At 32.5% G+C, this 15,787-nt stretch overlaps 2 protein-coding genes across 2 annotated transcripts; both read right to left on the bottom strand.

Moving 5' to 3' along the window:
- Positions 1-4,839: 4,839 nt before the first annotated feature.
- On the bottom strand, positions 4,840-6,250 carry LOC133702019 (putative UPF0481 protein At3g02645). The gene is made up of 3 exons (XM_062126198.1): positions 5,993-6,250; positions 5,370-5,879; positions 4,840-5,262 (listed from the first exon to the last, which is right to left on the bottom strand). Exons 1-3 carry the CDS (start codon positions 6,248-6,250, stop codon positions 4,840-4,842), a joined length of 1,191 nt encoding a protein of 396 aa, XP_061982182.1.
- A 1,134-nt stretch (positions 6,251-7,384) lies between these two features.
- LOC133701214 (putative UPF0481 protein At3g02645) lies at positions 7,385-9,479 on the bottom strand. Its single transcript, XM_062125051.1, has 2 exons — positions 7,759-9,479; positions 7,385-7,637 (listed from the first exon to the last, which is right to left on the bottom strand). The coding sequence occupies exons 1-2, from the start codon at positions 9,363-9,365 to the stop codon at positions 7,586-7,588; spliced, it is 1,659 nt and encodes a 552-aa protein (XP_061981035.1). The 5' UTR covers positions 9,366-9,479; the 3' UTR covers positions 7,385-7,585.
- Positions 9,480-15,787: the final 6,308 nt, after the last annotated feature.

Raw genomic sequence — 15,787 nt, 5'->3', positions numbered from 1 at the left:
TATATGAAATTTGGAATTTATGGAATTTCTTTCCCTTGTTTTTATTTAATGTTAATCTTTAGATGTAAGAATTAAGTTTATATTTAATATTGACAAATAATTTATCTATACCAGAATTAAAAAATTTATGAAAAAATGTCTTTTCTCATAACATTGGAGTCGAAACCTAAAAGATGATATGAAAAATACCAAAGCCAACTTCTCCACCCAATAATGTCCGTATGATAACTTTTGAAAGAAAAAAACAATACCTCAACTGTTGGACAGCATGAACAGTGTTTAATAATGTGATGTTTTGTGATTTTTAAAAATATTTTTTAATTGTCTATCTATATTAAAAATTATTTTTATTTTATATTGTTTTTTATATCAGTTAATTAGAATCATTAAAAAATATCTAAAAATCAATTTAATGTTTTTCTAAAAAAAAAACTTTGAAAAACAAGTTGGAAAAAAAAGGCACTCTAGAAGTATAGCAGAGTTAATAAAGGGTAATTTATTTAATTTTAATTTTTAAGTTTGAGTTATATTATTATTATTATTATTTGATAAATTATCTTTCTAGTCGAGTATGTAATCAATCTATTAATTTAATATCAAATGAAGTATGTACTGTAAATTGATCTTTTAGTTCCTCCCATTTTATTAAATATTGATAAAGGAAGGTTGACCTCACCTCCCCAGTCCTTAAAAACAATTAAGCTACTCGAGACTTCTTTCCATTAAATCCAGGCTTGTTGATTCCTATATGCTCATGTACTTAATTTGAATAAAATTTGAGATGATGATAATTTCTTAAATTTATTTTATTAATTCATATTTTTTATGGTTTTAATTACTGAATTTGACAATAATAAATTTCAATTAATCTTAAACATTTCTTATTCAATATTAACGTATGTGATATCACTCATACATTCATACATACATACCATATCCACAGACACACGTGTATATATATATAGAATTGAAAAAAAATATCAATCATTGTATTAATTATCACCACTCAAACTTGTGATCCCAACTAGTAAAAAAATTTAGATTGAAAATGGACATCTCTCATAAATTTGCTGTAAGTTTTTTTTAATTATTATTGGCAGGTTAGTAGCAATGCACGCGACCAATAATTAAAATATTCTTAGTAGCTTTCTTCATTAGGGTCCACTGGGATTCATATAATAAATTGTGAAGGGAATATAGAAGGCATGAAAAGGACAATCAATTAATAAACCAGCTATTTTAAGAATTATTTGGTTGAATTTATCCAAAGGGCCAAATCATCCATGCAAGTTGCAGAATAGATTGAGAAAGAGAGTATCATATGATGCGATTTGTAATTGGATGGATTCGATACTTCCCATGAAAATTAACTCTTCTTTTTAATTTAAAATAAAATAAAATATGACACTTTCCCTTTTGTCACAGCGGTTTCCTGATATTTATTGCAAATGCAACTGCATTGTTAACTTGTTTCCATCAATATATATATATTAAAGTATTATTATAAAAATAAGATTCGTTCCAGCAAGTCAATCCATAACCTAAAACTTTGGTATAAAATTTATATTATAAAGTATTATCAAACTAGTAGGAAGTTGGTTTTTGATTTCTTATTATAAAAAACAAATTTAACCTGATCTAATAGCACAAAATTTAGTTCGAGTCAGGTTTTATATCAAACCAAATAAAAAATTGTTCAAGGATCCTAGTTTAACATTTTTAAAAATAAAATCTAAAATAATATTATTTTTTAAAATAATCCTAGTTCCATGTCTCAAGCACAGTGTCCAGCCAAGTTTTATAAGAGAGTGTATGGTCATAAATGTCCTGTAACTGCTAAGAATACCTTCTTGTTACACAAAGCTCTCATGTGATGGGACATTTGTGTTAAATATCTTTCTTCAAGTCTCCATAGCTGAAAAGAAACCTCTCCTGGTTGGCTGTCGTTGCTTCCAAATATGTAGGTTAGAGAATTGGACAAGTTGCTCAAAAAATGTCTCGTACGTCTCTTTCATCTCAGCTGGCTTTGTAATCATACATTAGTGGGGCAGGAAAGGAAAACTTGGTAGATCAAACAATAATTTCTAGCCCTTTTTTCCTCTCTGATTGGAGGTTATCGTACGAGTTCAAATTATGGAGGATCTGCGAGGTTGTTTCAATCAAATTACTAATTTAATCTTGAAATATCATCCGACTCGCATCATTCGACAAGAAAAGTAAATATATGATTGATTCTACGGGGACATGAAAAGATAAATTATTGATGAAAAGGAAGCTTAGCTTCTCTTCCAAAATTAATCTCGGGAACCATTAAATTTGGTTGCTAAATTGATCCAAGAAAACAAGGTGAGTTTAAGGTTATTCCAAAATATGGTCTTCCATATTTTAATTAATGTCCCACTTTCAGAAACATGGAAAGAGTATTTATAGACTCCAATTCTGAAACTATATCAGTTTTGAAGAGTGAGTGCTATTTCAAGGCTGGGAAAGGAAGAACAATTTATTTTTTAACAGACAAATGGTTACAAAGTGGGATTTTAAGGGACAAATTTCCAGGCCTTTATGCTTTGTCTGCTGCATGCACCTGCTTATTGTTTGGCTGACATGGGAGAGTATGTGAAGGAAACTTGGCATTGGAAGTTAAACTGGAAAAGAAGCTTCATTAAGCCCATCAGAACTCTCACTGTCAACAACTCCTACAATTGCTAAATGATGTTAGTTTGAGTCCAAATTAAGAGGATAGCAGAAAGTCAAGGTGTATATACAGTCAAGTCTAGCACCAATATATTGGATCGAATTGAATTTCTTGGAGTGTATATATATATATATATCAATTGCGCCAACAAAGGTTGAAGTGTTCTTGTGGCTGCTTCTTCAAGATAGAGATAGTACAAGGGAATTTTTAGTTGAAGAAATTTAATCAATTGGAGCAAAGCAGTATGTCCTTTCTATACCAAGGAAACTGAGTATGTTAATCACCTTTTTATGCATTGTTTTGAATCATGGAAGATCTGGCAGCGTTTTATGTATTGGACTGGTATTAGTTGCTGTATACTATTGTTAACAAACACCTCGACATACTCAATATCCCCATAGAATTTAGAATATTAAATTGTTTTTAAAAAAACTATATTTTATTAAATCAATCATTGCATATTTCAAGAAATTAATCGTGGCATGCTTCCTAGAGGCTTACAGTACTTGGACATCAGTAAAGGACACAAATAATTCAAGTTTAAGTATTATTTTAAATTCATTTTTGCTCCATCCTCCTCCATTAATCAATGTATTAATTAGCAATAAGCTAACAACAACCACATGCATATAAACCTTATCTCTAGACAGCCAATTATATATACGAAGGCAACATTACGATTTGGAAAACAACATATTTGTAAAACAAATCTATCAATTAAAAACGTCCATGTCGAGCTTATTGCTAATATATAAGCTATTAATGCTGGGTATACAGTTGAAGAAGGTGAAAATATAAGCTAAAATATTATTTATTTCTAGTTTTAGATGGGTTTAAAATTTATCTGGTCCAGCTAAAGAGATCCAAAGCCTAGACCCAATAACCACAATTAATGTCCATGTCGAACCGAGAGTTCTGTACCCCAACCCAACCCACCACCATTGCAGGATGGGCAAGGCTTATTTTTCTTAAACCCACGATTTAAATAAGTAAATGGAAGTAATTAAGATGATTTACTTCCATTTACCTCTAGTTTTAGACTCACGATTCAAATAAGTAAATGGAAGTAAATCATCTTAATTACTAGGCCAACTCCTTAAGAGTCAAATGATAGCTAGGCATGCTAAATAAACTAATCTTAACTGGTTTTTTTTATATAAAAAAAAAATCAACAATAAATTTACTCATTTTGATCCAATATTTAAATATTCAACGTTCCATTAAAAACTTGGTTTAGAAAAATTATTCAAAATGAAGCTTTAATTACTAATCAAATTTCAGGGTTTAATAACTTTTGTTTTAGTCATTTCATAAAAAAAAACCAAACAAAAAAAAATTAATGCAATTATTATTATTTTTTTATTAAAGAATTATCTCACTTAAAAGTTTAAGTGAGTTTTTTTTTTAAGATTCTTCATGTAAAAATTTTTGAACTTGAAACTTATAAAAATCTATATTTATTTTCTAACACATTTCTCAAGTGAAAAATTATTTGAACTTAAAGATTGTATAGCTCCATACTATTTTGTGTTTAATTTTTATTAATTAAAATTGAATGGTGAGATTTGAACTTGTGATCACTTGGTCAACAAAACTCTGATATTATATTAAAAAATTAACTTTTCTAAAAATTTAAGGTGTAAAGGTTCCAATAATAATTTTATAATACTTTCTTACCATTTTGATTTTTCATCTTCGTACTCATTTTCTGATGAATGGTTGCGATTCCTTTTCTAAAACTTGTAAAAAATTCAATTTGATGTTAACAGACTCAAAAACTCTTCTTACAATGCCCATAATATTTTGATGAACTTAAGTTGATTTGCATTAAGGAAAAAGACGAACAAGGGGATGTTGTGTCCCATGATTTGAAGCCAATTAGATTCGTAGATTACAAAAGAAACCTCTAAGAAGGCCCAAAACAGATATAAAAAAATTCAAACTAATCAAATTTGTTACAGAAATTAAAGCCAAGCAATGATGTCTTTTGGTCTATGAAATCCTCCATAGCTTTACCAGGTTATCTGCTGCATGGCTTGCCTCCTGTAATAGTACGGATGAAAGTGATCACTTGTTTCAGACTTATTCTTAGAAGTGTGTTACAGTGCCAATTGGCAATAGAAATGTTAAAATGCAGTACAGATTTAATATAGAGAAGCCAACCATTTAGAGCAGTCATACACAGAACAGAAGGCCTCCAAAGCAGACAGCAAGATGAGAAGATCAGCTGCTAAGAATGTGAGAATAGGCCATGAGCTATAAACATACTTCTTGAAAGACGTTGAAATCCGAACTCTCCAGTTATTTGAATAATAAGCATTTGCATCCTCTATTGCCTTGTCAAGAATTGGAACTTCGGTTATATTCATGAATTTAGTAATTACATGCCAAAGATTTGCTGCTTCCTCGTCGCTCTTGAGTCGATTAAAGACAATACCTGAATCCCTCAAAATCCTCACATCCTCTTTTGTGTCCAGAATCCCACTCATCAATTCAACATAGCGTGTAAACACCGTGCATTCTGGTGCTAAACAATCCTCATAGGCTAAAAGATTCCTCAGTAACACCTCTGAGTTATCGTCCAAGATCACCACAGGAAGATAAAAAGCTCCACAAGGTTTGTCAAAGCAGATAGTCTTCAAGCCACCCTTTGTGGAATGAATTTGAAACCAACCCCAGAAAGTTTTGTAGCAGATGGAATCAAGAGTTGTTCGATCAATAGACTTGCACCGTTCAATCCAGACTCGCTTTCGATCTCTGCAGCCACAGTTTCTGCTGTTGATACAAGATTGGTTATTTCACTTTTGGGTTTAAGAAGGCGAAGACTCTTGATGAGTTGCCATGGTAGCGTTACTGCAGCCTTTACAGCTTTTGATTTGAGTATTCGTATAAGAAACCGAATAGGAACTACAATAATGAAATATAAAAAGCCCCATATCGACTTCCAAGCTTTCTTAAAGCAACCAATCTCCTCCTGGTTTTCTTTGCCCCCCTTCGAATCTTCGATTTCCCTTTCAACATCCTGTAATTTTGCTGCAACCTTGCAGTAGAGAAGGTCAAGAAGATGTTTCTTTTGCAGACATTCTTCGCTTACACGTTGCTGGCCATCCACGATTTTAATCGGAGACACGTGCTGACTAAATTTCATTAACATCCTGGCGAACGCTTCATCAGGATTTTCATACTGAAAATAGGTATTGACTTCTCTGAGCACGAAATGAGGGATTTGGTTTTCCAGCATCACCATATCCCTAAGGATTCCATTGTGAATGGTTTTCTTCTTGCGAAGTGGTTGACCATATCTGCTAGACTATAAGATGAACGATTCCTTGATGGCTCTTCAGTTCTACTTATGAAGGTTCGGAGGGACCCCAACAAGAAGGAAGCATCAATGACAAAAGTCCAGGACAGTTCTTCTCGATCAAAATCCAAGTAGGAAGGATAACAAGCTCGGACACTATCATCATTTTCCTCCAAATGCTCAACTATGTCACTGAACCAATTGTTTAGATACTTCTGGACTCTTTCTGCTTCAATGAGCTTGTAACGCTCCATTTCGAAGAGCTCTACACTTCGATGATGATAAGGGCCGATTGCAACTAGTTGAGGGATGTATGCTTCTTGTTTAGTTGAAAGATGGCTTTGGGTACAATGAAGATGCAGACAGGAACATCTTCATCTTCTATACCTTCATCAAGGGTTCGTTTGATGTGTATGACCCCTTCACGGCCAGTGCTACGATTAAATTGCTTTATCATTTCTTTGGACACAGGAGGAGGGATAGTTAGAGAGTTGCTAAAACATGAGTGCAGCTCAAACTTCTTAAAGAGCTGGAAAGTGGAAATATTGTTGAAGATAAGCAAGTTGTTTGTGATTTTTGGATCACCAAATTTAGCTCATGCATAATCCTTTTTTTTTTTTTCTCTCCTTTCCTTCCTTACTGTTTCCATCAATCATTTCCAATTTCCTTTTCACCCAAAGCGGCAATGTAATCTCACGGGCTAGAAAGAGACGAAAAAAAAGCCCAAACATTTCATGGGCCAGAAGGAGAAGAAAAAAGTCAGGACAGCAGGAGAGAAGAAAAATAAAACAGAGGACCACCAAGCTTACCAGGGGAGGAGAGAGAGAAAAACTTGAAATAAAAAATGAGACCTTGAAGTACGTTTACCGTTATTTTGAATAATCAATTCTGTATTTTATTTTTTAAAATTGAAAAACTATTTAAATTATAATTATTAATTTTTATGTAAAATTTAATAAATAATTTATATTATTCTCTAAAAGATTTCATTGCTTTTTCATCCACTACTTTTTTATTTTTATTTTATGATTTCTGGGAACATTTTGTAGATCTATTCAATAATGTTATTTTATCTAATTTAAAGAAAAATCTTATGATCAAAGAGATTATGAATTTGACACAAGTATTTGTAATTTATATTTTCAAGATGTTGAAAACGTAATTTGATCAAATTAAATTATACTTTGGCACAATTTGTACAGCAAATTTTGATTTACAAAGTAGACATAAAGCTGTTTAATTAAGTGTTGTCTATTTCAGAGCATCGATCGTGGTTATGAAATTGTCAGTTCTTCATTGGATTCTTGTGATCTTATGGACCTGGGCATCATTGCCTACTTACAGAAGTGGTCCTCTCTAGATATCTTTATTTAATTCACTCCCAACTCTTTCTATAATTTTTTTTCTTCTCAATATTTTTTCATTAAGGAAACGAGGAACACAAGGATGTTGTGTCCCATAATTTGAAGCCAACAAGATTCATAGATTACATAATAAGAAAGCTCTTAAAAGGTCAAAAACAGAAATAAAAAATCCAAACTAATCAAATCTGTTACAGAAATTAAAGCCAAGCAATGAGGTCTTTTGTTCTATGAAGTCCTCCATAATTTTGCCAGGTTATCCGCTGCATGGTTTGCCTCCCTGTAATAGTATGGATGAAAATGATCACTTGTTTGAAACTTCTTAGAAGTGTGTTACAATGACATTGGCAATAGAAATGTTAAAAAATACAGTACTACAAATTTATCATAGAGAAGCTGACCATTTAGAGCAGCCATACACAGAACAGAAGGCCTCCAAAGCAGACAGCAGGATGAGAAGATTAGCTGCTAAGAATGTGAGAATAGGCCATGAGCTATAAACATACTTCTTCAAAGACGTTGACATCCGAACTTTCCAGTTATTTGAGTAATAAGAATTTGCTTCCTCTATTGCGTTGTCAAGAATTGGAACTTTGGTTAGCTTCATGAATTTAGTAATTCCATGCCAAAGATTTGCTGCTTCCTCGTCGCTCTTGAGTCGATTCAAGACAATCCCTGAATCCCTCAAAATCTTCACATCCTCTTTTGTGTCCAGAATCCCACTCATCAATTCAACATAGCGTGCTAACACCGTGCATTCTGGTGATAAAGAAGCCTCATAAGCTACAAGATTCCTCAGTAACACCTCTGAGTCATCGTCCAAGTTCACCACCGGAAGATAAAATGCTCCACGAGGTTTGTCAAAGCTGATAGTCTTCAAGCCTCCCTTTGTGGGAATGAATTTGACACCAATCCCAAAAAGTTTTGTCGCAGATGGAATCGATAGCTCTTCGATCAATAGACTCGCATCGTTCAATGCAGACACACTTTCGATCTCTGCAGCTACAGTTTCTGCTGTTGATACAAGATTGGTTATTTCACTTGTGGGTTTAAGATGGCAAACACTCTTTATGAGTTTCCATGGCAAGGTTACTGCAGCCTTGACAGCTTTTGATTTGAGTATTCGTACAAGAAACCGAAGAGGAACTACAATAATGAAACATAAAAAGCTCCATATTGACTTCCAAGTTTTCTTACGGCAACCATTCTCCTCATGCTCTTCGTTGCCCTCGTTCGACTCTTCGATTTCCCTTTCAATATCTTCGGATTTTGGTGCAACCGTGCAATAGATAAGATCAAGAAGATGGTTCTTTTGGAGACATTCTTCGCTGACACGTTGCTGTCCATCCACGATTTTAATCGGAGACGCATGCTTACAAAATTTCATTAACATCATGGCCAACGCTTCATCAGGATTTTCATACTGAAAATACCTATTGACTTTTCTTAGCACGAAAAGAGGGATTTGGTTTTCCATCATCAGCATATCCCCGAGGATTGCTTGGCGAATGGTTTTCTTCTTGGCGATGTGGTTGACCATATCTGCTAGACTAGAAGATGAACGATTCCTTGATGGCTCTTCAGTTCTAATTGTGAAGGTTCGGAGGTACCCAAGCAAGAAGGAAGCATCAATGGCAAAAGTCCAGGCCAGTTCTTCTCGATCAAAATCCAAGTAGGCATGATAACAAGCTCGGACAGTGGCATCATTTTCCTCCAAATGCTCAACTATGTCACTGAACCTAATGTTTTGATACTTCTTCTGGACTCTTTCCGCTTCAATGAGCTTGTAACGCTCCATTTCGAAGAGCTCTACGCGTCGATGATGATAAGGGCCTATTGCAACTAGTTGAGGGATGTATGCTTCTTGTTTGGTTGAAACTATGGCTTTGGATACACTGAAGATGCAGACAGGAACGCCTACATCTTCATCATCTATACCTTCATCAAGGATTCGTTTAATGTGTATGACCCATTCTTGGCCAGTGCTACGATTAAATTGCTTTATCATTTCTTAGGACACAGGAGGAGGGATAGATAGAGTTGCTAAAACATGAGTGCGAGCAGGTTCTTACAGATACGGAAAGATTGTTGAAGATAAGCAAAATGTTTGTGGTTTGTAGATCACCAAATTTATCTCGTGAAAAATCCTCCCTTTTTTTTCTTCTTTAGTTTCCTTCCTTATTGTCTCCATCAATCATTTTCAATTTCCTTTTTCACTCGAGAAACAATGTTTTAATTCACAAAGAAAAAAAAACGTTACAAGTTTTTACACTATCTAACCAACATGTTTTTGGAATTTTCTCAACTACATGTCATCTTCTTATATTAATGGCGAAACGAAATCTATGAAATAAAAATTGATCACTAATTAGAGACTAATGCGATAAAAATACGCAATTTTTAATGAAAGATCACCTATTAAACCCTTATATCTTGAGCTATTGATCGTCTTACCATCAATATGTGCTTCAAACTTGATCGATTTATACAACAATTTATATTGTCAATGGATGTTGAAGAGGTTAATTTGATCAAATTAAATAGTACTCTGGCACAGGTCGTATAACAAATTTTGATTTACAAAGAACACATAAAACTGTTTCTTGTGTTGTCTGTTACTATTACACTGCCTCGGTGATTATGAAATTGTTTGCTCTTCACCATTGGATCCTTGTGATTAAATTGAACTGGAATTATTGCCAACTTATAGAAGTGGTCCTCTCTAGATATCCTTATTTAATTCACTTCCAACTTTTTCTTATATATTTTTTTCGTTTCTCCATTGTTGTGAATTTGAAACTTGAAAGAGAAGGACACACAGTCATTTTGTCTTGCTGGTCCCAACACATATATATGATGTATTCAATTCTTAAAGTCGCATAACTGACCTTTGAACCTACGTTCTACCTTAGAAAAAGAAACTTAATTACCTCAAAAGAAATCATAACCTTGCAAGTATGCAGAAAGGGTGTATAAAACGGTCAAAACATAAAATTAATTCAGCTTAATTAATAACAATTTAGCTACATGTATTGTTTAAGTTAAGAGCATAGCTCACCGTTCTTAAAGAATTGAAGATAAGCAAGCTGTGGTTTGCAGATCAAAAAACAAATTGACACCTTTTCCTTATGTGATAGTGTTAGATTTTCCAATCAGTACTCTCCTTTTTTTTCATGGTAATGAAGCATGCTTTCATTTTTATTTTATTTTTTTGAATGCGATGAAGAAAAAAAAAATTATAAAAGGTTAAGATTAGCCAACGAAACAAACAAATACAAAAGGGTAGAAGCTCAAACATCAAAAACTAGACAAAACGCAACAATTAAACTAGCTAAAGAAAAATCAGGCTAGGGAGCTGAACTCTCTAGAGGTGGAAATTTCATTTTGTCCACAAATATGCAATCGAGAGCTGCAACTTTTATATCACACCTAACAATCAACTGCTTTCAACTTCTTATATTGGGTATAATTATGGCCGTATGTGTCCCTTCACAGTGCTATTTCTATCACGTTGTTAGTAAAAAAAATGGGGGAAGGAGGAGGAGGAAGCTTGATAGAAACACATCTCACATTATCATATCATATTAAATGGGGGAAGGAGGATGTGAACTTGGAGTTGAAATATAATACTTGCAACATATACATTTATTAATTTAAGGATAATCAAACCATTAATGCTTTACGTATATAAACCTGTAAGAACTAAAAGGATTTTCTGAATAAACTCACGTTTATATTTTTTTGGTGTTCAAATTTTAGTTCTTGTATCTTCGTCTTAGTCATTCTCTTCTCACCATGGCTAGTTTGCGGCATCAAATTGCCATCTCTTTATTTGTATTTTCTTCAATAAATTTATTTGCTTGAACATGGATTCTCTTAACCATTTCACATTTTTTTGGCCAAAAATCTTTCTTCCATGATTTTCCTCTCTAAATGGCTCTTTAAGAACTAATATCTCTCACTCTTTCTCATTCTTCATGTGTTGTCGCCTCTTATATCACATCATCTCTCATACAAGGACTCATCTCCTTATTGTGGGCTTTTATAAATAAATAAAAAATTCTCCTTATTGTGGGCTTATCATCTTGCACCCAATATATCTTGGACTTTCTGTATCTTTCACCTGGTACAAGGTCCATATTCTCTTATTGGAAGCATGTGCTTTATCTTTTTCTTTGAATGTTACTTTCTCATCCACTTACTCCTGGATCTACATTCATTTCCTTTATGATTTCTCCCTTTCTTATACCACATGTTCTAAAATAATAATTCCAATCGCAATATTAATTCCAATCACACGCTAAACCTTGATAATGTTATAAAATTATGAACTCAAATCTTTATTTTCTGTATAATAACTGAGAAAAAATACCACATAACCTTAGAGTACTCGACACTTCTTTTAGAATGGAAGTAAAATTGCACTTCAAAGTTACTTTTAGATCATGTAATTAACTTTGAATACTCTCTCTCTCTCTCAATCAAGAGAGAGATTAAAAAGACTTTAAAAGATGAAAGAAAAGATATGTGTGTGTTAAGTTTTTGATATCCTCATGAAACTACGAAGAGGGAGCATGTTAAATTGTTCAAGAAATATTTAAGTAACCTTCTATATCCAAGCTTAATGAACATGATTGATCACTTTATCCTTTTTACGTACGAATTTTCTCCACTTTCAAGGACAATTGTTCTTTGTCATGTAAAAATCAAGTGTTACCAGTACGTAATCGCAAATTTTTACCGGTGATTCTAGACATAATTATGTGTGCTAGCCTCTATTTCCTACATTTCCACTAGGGTACCTTTTTTTCTGCATTTACTCTATGGTACTATTATTCTCTACCAAAAAAGAGAAATAAACCAGGTCAACTAATTTATGGGTGTCGAGATATTTCCTACATTTCCTTGTAGGATCCTTGTTCAACTGGAAATTATTGCCTACTTATAGAATGGTCCTATGATCTTATATGTCTTGACTTAAGAACAAGTGATTATGTGTTTGAAAGAGGAAACATTCGACTGAAGCTGCCGGTTTCAAGTTCTACAACATAGATATGATGTATTCAACCTTAAAGTCACATAACTGACCATTAAAACTACTTTCTGCCTTTGAAAAAGTAACTTATTTACCAGAGTAGAAATCATTTCAACCTTGAAGAAGTTTAATTGCTAAAAGGGTGTATGCAGTTGGTCTAAAGACACTATAGTAATTTAGCCACATTGACTCATTATTTGATAAAGGAGAAATAGGAAGCTATCTTGACTAGCTCGTTTAATAATAATACTTTGGTAAGTAGATTTGTTCTGCATTCATATTGAGTTTGAATTTAATGAATTTTCTGTATCCATTAGAATTTAGTGTTTGATAAATATTGAAAGCTAGTCTAAAAATACTTTAATCATCAATGTTAGAAAAATAAAATTTTGTTTAATGATAAGGGGTATAATTGAATCAATTTATGTATCAATTAAGACTAAATTTCATAATTTAAAAAAAAAATACTTTCAGTATTGATGTGATATATATAAAAAAATTAATAAATTTTCCTGTTTCAAGGTTTGAATTCCTAAAGTTAAGGAAGTGAACATACCTCCTTAGTCAACAAACCAATTGTTTTTTTACTAGGTTAGAAAAGCTAGGGAAAGAGATTTCATGGAAAGAAAGAGCTACTCCTCCTATAGGCTATAATTCTGTAGCTAAAGCCCAATGGGTCTCTATCCTAGTGTAACAAAGGGCAAAAAGAGAAGTGAAGAAGAAGAAGAAGAAGAAACAAGAGCCGCCAGCATGAAAAAAGTACAAACAGTCCAATGCTCGAGCCCAGAAAATGAAAGTCTTGTAGTTGCATAAGAGGCCGAGTAGCAAAATCCAGGCAGCAGCACCCATCATCAAATATGTAAATGAACATTTAGCCTTACAAAACTATATGCTTTTACAACCACCTACAAAAGGTTTCAAGTCCTTACTTCGAGAGGTTGGAAGTCCTAACTTTGAAAAGGAAATCTTGTTAATTACCTAACTTAGAAATCATTTTAACGGGCAATAGAAGTTGATAATTTCCTTGAACTGAATTAATTACTTTCAATCCAAACATAATATGATATTACTAAAGGATCCTAGAGATCCCATTCATCAAAAGATTCAAAACCAAATGTCTGCTTTGACTCTCTTGACTACTTAGAGAATAGCCTTTATAGCACCATAAAAATGTTAAAGTATCATGGTCACGAAGATCCTGTTCTTCATCGGTAAACATAGATGCCATGCATGTTGAAAACATCATAGTAAAATTAACCAAACACTGGCCTGACATTGAAAAGAGGGTTCCAAAGTTTAGTCATGGTCAAAACTAGTAAAAGGGGGACAAACTCATAATCAAAGCCTCCTTTCTTCTTGTTTTACTTGAGATGATCATGACACTAGAGAAGCTTGAGAGCTTGGCACCAACTCGATCCACTTTGTTTCATGGTTTGTATCCATCAAGCTTTTGACAAAATGGACTGGATATGGCTCAAAATTCAAAAGCGTGTCCATGACCTTACAACATGATGCCAAGTTCCATGCAAATCGTACACTCAACATTGCACGTGACCTAACTTTTGATAATTTTTTCTTGAAGCAATAGAATATATTACGAGGGATGAGAATAGAATTGCCCCGCCACACACCAAATTGCCATAGGGCACAATTTTAGTTCTATGTTCTAGCTTTCACTGGAAATTTATGGGGATATATAGATAATGTGATAACTACAATTGAAGCTCACATTCGATCGATTGCTTGTCCAAGAACTGAAATGATATGTCTTTCCACCTAGCTGGGCTTAGAAAAACAAAACACTAAAGTAACCTACTGATGTTTGTCAATTATAAGAGGAAAGTAAGGGCCACCAACCTCTGCGACCCTCTCCCTGTGTCCATTACGGCAACCATAACATAACAAGTTGGGTTGATGACTGGGGGGCCGATTCTCATTAAAGTACTATCGAAAATATTTTTTTTAAAATGAATTTTAGAGAAAATAAATTCTAAAAATATATTTTTTGATATTTGATAGTGTAATAAAAAATAAATTGAAAAATATTTTTCAGTGTTTGGTTATGTCATGAAAAATGAGTTGGAAAATAACTTTTTTTTCAAGTTTATTAAAATAATGAAGAACAAAACTTACAAATTAAAAATTTGAATGAGAATAAAATTAAAAAAAATATAATTTCATAAATTATCTCAAATAAAATAAATAATAATCAAAATAATAGAGATCAAATAAAAAATAAAAAAATTGAAAGATGAAGAAATTAAAATAATAATAATTAACATTTCATAAATTATTTTAAATAAAATAAGTAACAATCAAAAGAATAAGAACCAAATTTAATAGATAAAAAATTTTAATTAAAAAATGATAAGGGAAAAAACAAAATAAAAATGAGGACCAAAGTTAATATAAAAATTAAATTCTAAGAGATGAAATTGAAAAACAAATATTCAAAACAAAATATATTTATATAGCAATCAAAAGTTTGAGGATCAAATTTGATATAATCGGCAAGTAATATGACATTTCTAAATTTTTCACAACTTCTGGAAAGTATTTTCTATCCAAAATAAAAGGAAAACACTTTCCTGAAAACCAAGCTAAATTTTTCTTTGATTAGAAAATGTTTTTTATTAATTAAAAATATTTTTTATTAATTAATTTTTTTAATGAAAAATAAATATAAAAATTAATTAAAAATTAATTTTTTAAAAACTACTTTCTCAAAAACAAACCCTTTAAATTGCAATATGCCAAGATCCACAAGTAGACGACAAAGGGTCAATTTGGTCTGTAGCACGAGTGGACCTCACCTCACATTTGCTATAAACATTTTGTCACGTTAAGCCTTGAATTCCGCGACTGATAGAACAAATTTAGACCATTTCAGAGCCTCCTAGGGAACCAGTTCCAAATTTTAGTGACCTAAGCACCTGGTGCCATCTGCTAGTGGTCTAGCAAATTCTATATGATTCTTGTAGTACTGGCTATAAGCTTTAACGTACACAAATTTGAACCTCCTTTTTTGGTATAATTGGATGGTCACAGTTTAGTTGTTTGGAGTCAAGGGCTAGTTTGTTTGCAACTCTGGCATTTAATAGAGGGTTACCATTGTTCAGGTGTCTTCACAGATGCAGGAAAATTGAGACAATTATTATATCAAAAGGTTAAAAAAAAAAATTAAAAGGCGATCGGTTTTTTACTGTACATACACTCTTAATTTACTGTGTTTAGCATAATAAATTTATCATTTTACCCTTTCCTTACATGAACAACTTGGTTAGCTAGGTCGGTAACTCGGTGTTAAATTCAAGAGGGTTATTATAATTATCTTATATTTTGATAGCAGAGCTAAATTACTATATTACTCTTAAAAGTTATTTTCATTTAATTAC

The sequence above is a fragment of the Populus nigra genome, chromosome 8 (assembly GCF_951802175.1).
Source record: "Populus nigra chromosome 8, ddPopNigr1.1, whole genome shotgun sequence".
Classification (NCBI taxonomy): Eukaryota; Viridiplantae; Streptophyta; class Magnoliopsida; order Malpighiales; family Salicaceae; genus Populus; species Populus nigra.
The sequence above is the reverse complement of the archived record's forward strand: the minus strand, read 5'-3'. Positions and strand labels throughout refer to the sequence as shown.